Source organism: Pelophylax lessonae, assembly GCF_965119305.1.
Source record: "Pelophylax lessonae genome assembly, chromosome: 2".
Taxonomy (NCBI): Eukaryota; Metazoa; Chordata; class Amphibia; order Anura; family Ranidae; genus Pelophylax; species Pelophylax lessonae.
Window position 1 is genome coordinate 224,223,381 of NC_138769.1, and position 6,007 is coordinate 224,229,387.

At 46.2% G+C, this 6,007-nt stretch overlaps 1 protein-coding gene across 2 annotated transcripts in view; it reads right to left on the bottom strand.

Annotated features, from left to right (window-relative positions):
• Positions 1–5,221, bottom strand: part of LOC309545260 (transcription factor ETV7-like) — an 89,266-nt gene extending 84,045 nt beyond the window's left edge. For both annotated transcript variants that reach the window (XM_082244399.1, XM_082244398.1), the window contains exon 1: positions 4,967–5,221. In XM_082244399.1, the coding sequence (XP_082100525.1) occupies positions 4,967–5,014 (48 nt within the window). In that variant the 5' untranslated portion in view covers positions 5,015–5,221. The remainder of the gene's footprint in view (positions 1–4,966) is intronic.
• Positions 5,222–6,007: the final 786 nt, after the last annotated feature.

Consider the following 6,007-nt stretch of genomic DNA (forward strand, 5'->3'; position numbering starts at 1 on the left):
CTGGCAGGAAAAAGGAACTCTTCTGGGCACTTCTGGATGTAGGGTGGGACTCTGCTGGGCACTCTTGGATGGAAGGGAAGACTCTAAGGGCAGTCCTGGATGGAAGGGGGGACTCTGATGGGCAGTCCTGAATGTAAGGGGGGACTCTGATAAGCAGTCCAGGGTGGAAGGGGGTCTCTGATGGGCAGTCCTGGATGTAAGGGGGGACTCTGATGGGCAGTCCTGGATGGAAGGGAAGGCTCTGATGGGCAGTCCTAGAAGTAAGGGGGGACTCTGATAAGCAGTCCAGGATGGAAGGGCACTCTGATGGGCAGTCCTGGATGTAAGAGGGGACTCTGATGAGCACTCCTTGATGTAAACAGGGTTTTTGATGGGAAGTCCTGGATGTATTGGGGGACTCTGATGGGCACTCCTTGATATAAGGAGGGATTCTTCTGGGCACTCCAGGATGTAAACAGGGACTCTGCTGGGCATACTTGGACTCTGATGGGTAGTCAAGGATGTGAGGGGAGGACCCTGATGGGCAATCCTTGATATAAAGAGGGATTCTCCTGAGCACTCCTGGCTGTAAGGAGGACTTTTAAAAAACAAACACAAGAGGGTGCCTCCATCAAGGTGTGGCGATTTATATAAAAAAATTAAAGGACAATAAAAATGCACTCACTTGTCATAAACCAATATGGACCTCAAAGGGCTCCCTGTGAGGCTGCAGGTTGTGTTCCAGTCAGCGCAATACCTTATTCATTTTCTTTGTGTAAGGAGGTCTTTGTTGGGCACTTCTGGATGTAAGGGGGGATTCTGGCACTCCTGAATGTCATAAGAACTCTGCTGGACACTCCTGAATGTATGAGGGATTCCACTGAGCACTCCTAAATGTAAGGGGAATTCTGCTGAACACTCCTGAATGTAAGGAGGATTCTGCTGGGCACTCCTGAATGTAAGGAGGATTCTGCTGGGCACTCCTCAATATAAGGAGGATTCTGCTGGACACTCCTAAATGTAAGGCAGATTCTGCTGGACACTCCTGAATGTAAGAGAGATTCTGCTGGGCACTCCTGAATGTAAGGGGGATTCTGCTGGGCACTCCTGAATGTAAGGGGGATTCTGCTGGGCACTCCTGAATGTAAGGGGGATTCTGCTGGACACTCCTGAATGTAAGGAGGATTCTGCTGGGCACTCCTGAATGTAAGGGGGATTCTGCTGGGCACTCCTGAATGTAAGGAGGATTCTGCTGGGCACTCCTGAATGTAAGGGGGATTCTGCTGGGCACTCCTGAATGTAAGGGGGATTCTGCTGGGCACTCCTGAATGTAAGGGGGATTCTGCTGGACACTCCTGAATGTAAGGAGGATTCTGCTGGGCACTCCTGAATGTAAGAGAGATTCTGCTGGGCACTCCTGAATGTAAGGGGGATTCTGCTGGGCACTCCTGAATGTAAGGAGGATTCTGCTGGGCACTCATGAATGTAAGGGGGATTCTGCTGGACACTCCTGAATGTAAGGGAGATTCTGCTGGACACTCCTGAATGTAAGAGAGATTCTGCTGGGCACTCCTGAATGTAAGAGAGATTCTGTTGGGCACTCCTGAATGTAAGAGAGATTCTGTTGGGCACTCCTGAATGTAAGAGAGATTCTGCTGGGCACTCCTGAATGTAAGAGAGATTCTGCTGGGCACTCCTGAATGTAAGGGGGATTCTTCTGGGCACTCCTGAATGTAAGAGAGATTCTGCTGGGCACTCCTGAATGTAAGAGAGATTCTGCTGGGCACTCCTGAATGTAAGAGAGATTCTGCTGGGCACTCCTGAATGTAAGGGGGATTCTTCTGGGCACTCCTGAATGTAAGAGAGATTCTGCTGGGCACTCCTGAATGTAAGAGAGATTCTGTTGGGCACTCCTGAATGTAAGAGAGATTCTGTTGGGCACTCCTGAATGTAAGAGAGATTCTGCTGGGCACTCCTGAATGTAAGAGAGATTCTGCTGGGCACTCCTGAATGTAAGGGGGATTCTTCTGGGCACTCCTGAATGTAAGAGAAATTCTGCTGGGCACTCCTGAATGTAAGAGAGATTCTGCTGGACACTCCTGAATGTAAGAGAGATTCTGCTGGGCACTCCTGAATGTAAGAGAGATTCTGTTGGGCACTCCTGAATGTAAGAGAGATTCTGCTGGACACTCCTGAATGTAAGAGAGATTCTGCTGGGCACTCCTGAATGTAAGAGAAATTCTGCTGGGTATTCTTAAATGTAAAGGGGGAATTCTGATGAAAACTCCTGAATCTAAGGGGGACACTGCTCGGCTCTCTTTATAAAGCTGTTTTTTATGCGGCCCATAAATATTTGTAAAAAATACAATGTGGCCTTTGTACTTAAGGCTGCATTCACATGTCAGCGTATAATCGCGGGCAGAACCGCCGCGGTTCCGCCCGCGATTCGGAGATTTATTGCAAATCGCGGGACGCCTAGCGTTGCCCGTTGATTTGCAATAGCCCCCCAAACGCCGAGCGATGTTGCCGCGATTTACGCCCGCCGAATCGCGGCAACATCGCGCAAACAAAATCGCGGGACGCAATACGCTCCAAAGAAGCTCTTGTACTTTTTTGGAGCGTATTGCGTCCCGCGATTTTGTTTGCGCGATGTTGCCGCGATTCGGCGGGCGTAAATCGCGGCAACATCGCTCGGCGTTTGGGGGGCTATTGCAAATCAACGGGCAACGCTAGGCGTCCCGTGATTTGCAATAAATCTCCGAATCGCGGGCGGAACCGCGGCGGTTCTGCCCGCGATTATACGATGACATGTGAATGCAGCCTTAAAGTTAGGAGACCCCTAATCAAGTGGCTTCAGTGACTGACCTGGAACATACATGCAGATTTGGAGTTCTTACGTCACTCCTGATTACGTCATTTCATGATCTGTGTACATGTTTCGAGTCAGTCAGAGAGAATTACATTCAGAAAAAGCCAGAAAACGTACGTTTTAAAAGCCTCTCAGTAATGGTTTCCTTTCATGAAAAAAGTATTTACCGTTTAAGTAAACATCATTGCGAAAGATTCCAAACTCTATTCCTTCCTGATATGTGATCAGATACGTCTTTGCATCTGCCCAGTCATTCCTTTAGCTGCATATTAACTTATTGTTTTTCAAACCGCTAAAATGATCCCAAAAAATGTTCCACAATCCATACTTAGGTGTTAAAGTATCTAGCCCAAATGAGGAAAGAATTTACACATTAACTAAAAAGCTGCTTGCTGACAATGCAGTTTGCTAGACATACAGTATCTCACAAAAGTGGGTACACCCCTCACATTTGTGTAAATATTTTATAATATCTTTTCATGTGACAACACTGAAGAAATGACACTTTGCTACAATGTAAAGTAGTGAGTGTACAGCTTGTAAAACAGTGAAAATTTGCTGTCCCCTCAAAATAACACACAGCCATTAATGTCTAAACCGCTGGCAACAAAAGTGAGTACACCCTTAAGTAAAAATGTCCAAATTGGGCCCAATTAGCCATTTCCACTCCCCGGTGTCATGTGACTTGTTAGTGTTACAAGGTCTCAGGTGTGAATGGGGAGCAGGTGTGTTAAATTTGCTGTTATCGCTCTCACTCTCTCATACTGGTCACTGGAAGTTCAACATGGCACCTCATGGCAAAGAACTCTCTGAGGATCTGAAAAAAAGAATTGTTGCTCTACATAAAGATGGCCTAGGCTATAAGAATATTGTCAAGACCCTGAAACTGAGCTGCAGCATGGTGGCCAAGAACATACAGCGGTTTAACAGGACAGGTTCCATTTAGAACAGGCCTTGCCATAGTCAACCAAAGAAGTTTGAGTGTATGTGCTCAACGTCATATCCAGAGGTTGTCTTTGGGAAATAGATGTATGAGTGCTGCCAGCATTACTGCAGAGGTTGAAGGGGTGGGGGGTCAGCCTGTCAGTGCTCAGACCATACACCACACACTGCATCAAATTTGTCTGCATGGCTGTCGTCCCAGAAGGAAGCCTCTTCTAAAGATGATGCACAAGAAAGCCCGCAAATAGTTTGCTGAAGACAAGCAGACTAAGGACATGGATTACTGGAACCATCTCCTGTGGTCTGATGAGACCAAGATAAACTTATTTGGTTCAGATGGTGTCAAGCGTGTGTGGCGGCAACCAGGTGAGGAATACAAAGACAAGTGTGTCTTGCCTACAGTCAAGCATTGTGGTGGGAGTGTCATAGTCTGGGGCTGCATGAGTGCTGCCTGCACTGGGGAGCTACAATTCATTGAGGGAAGCATGAATGCCAACATGTACTGTGACATACTGAAGCAGAGCATGACCCCCCTCCCTTCGGAGACTGGGCCTCAGGGCAGTATTCCAACATGATAACGACCCCAAACACACCTCCAATAAGACCACTGCCTTGCTAAAGTAGCTGAGGGTAAAGGTGAAGGACTGGCCAAGCATGTCTCCAGACCTAAACCCTATTGAGCATCTATGGGGCATCCTCAAACAGAAGGTGGAGGAGAACAAGGTCTCTAACATCCACCAGCCCTGTGATGTCGTCAAGGAGGAGTGGAAGAGGACTCCAGTGGCAACCTGTGAAACTCTGGTGAACTCCATGCCCAAGAGGGTTAAAGCAGTGCTGAAAAATAATGGTGGCCACACAAAATATTGACACTTTGGGCCCAATTTGGACATTTTCACTTTTGTTGCCAGCAGTTGAGACATTCATGGCTGTGTGTTGAGCTATTTTGAGGGGACAGCAAATTTATACAAGCTGTACACTCTCTACTTTACATTGTAGCAAAGTGTCATTTCTTCAATGTTGTCACATGAAAAGATATAATAAAATATTTATAAAAATGGGAGGGGTGTACTCACTTGTGTGAGATACTGTAAATAAGATCAAATCCATCTTATATAATCATTTAAATCAAGTACTTTGTGGTATAGTGGGCATTGTAAAGTCCATCACATTTCTTACCTTATAGCCAACAGAAATCGGATAGTTGCTTGTTTTTGACAGGTCCATAGCTGATTAGAGACGACAGAGGAAATGAAACCAAAGACTTCAGTGTCACTTGCTCCCTGGTCTTTAAGTAAAGTTGGATAAGCCACCGAAGTTTGAGAATTAACCTTCTAAAATAAGAAAGAATTCCTGGTACCTTCCTGTACGTTAAATAATTTTAGAAGGATATCCAATGGCAGGAACAGATCTGAACTCCCTTCAACAGAGAATGCTGTTGCGATTGCTGTCTTCTCTGTAAACTGAAAGTAAATGTTTCCTTGTGTGGCAGGATTGTTAGAAGTGAAAGTGACTTTGTGATCATGCTGAAACTGCTAGAGACGGAAATAAAAGATATGTGGCCTTGAAAATATCAGTAATAAATCAGTAATAATAGAGATTGCTACGAACTATCCAACCCTGGGGGTAGAGAGAATGAAAAGAGTCATAAATACAGGGACACCTAAACATACTCTATATTGTCAAAAGTATTGGGACACCTGCCTTTACACGCACATGGACTTTAATGGACTCCCAGTCTTAGTCCATAGGGTTCATTATTGAGTTGGCCCACCCTTTGAAGCTATTACAGCTTCTGTTCTTCTGTGAAGGCTGTCCACAAGGTTTAGGAGTGTGTCTATGGGAATGTTTCACCATTCTTCCAGAAGCTCATTTGTGAGGTCAGGCACTGATGTTGGATGAGAAGGTCTGGCTCGCAGTCTCCACTCTAATTCATCCCAAAGGTGTTCTGTCGGGTTGAGATTAGAACAATTGGTCAAGTTTCTCGACCCCATGCCCGTTCATCCATGTCTTTATGGACCTTGCTTTGTGCACCCCCGTTTTATGTAACCACTTGCCGACTGCCCACAGTAATATTACTGCGACAGTGCGGCTCCCCTGGGTCCAGTCACGTAGTATTACTTGACTGGAGGGGAAGGGGTTTTGGCGGCACCTTTGATCACCCCCAGGGTTAACCCCTTCACTGCCAGTGGCATTATTACAGTAACAGTGCATATTTTT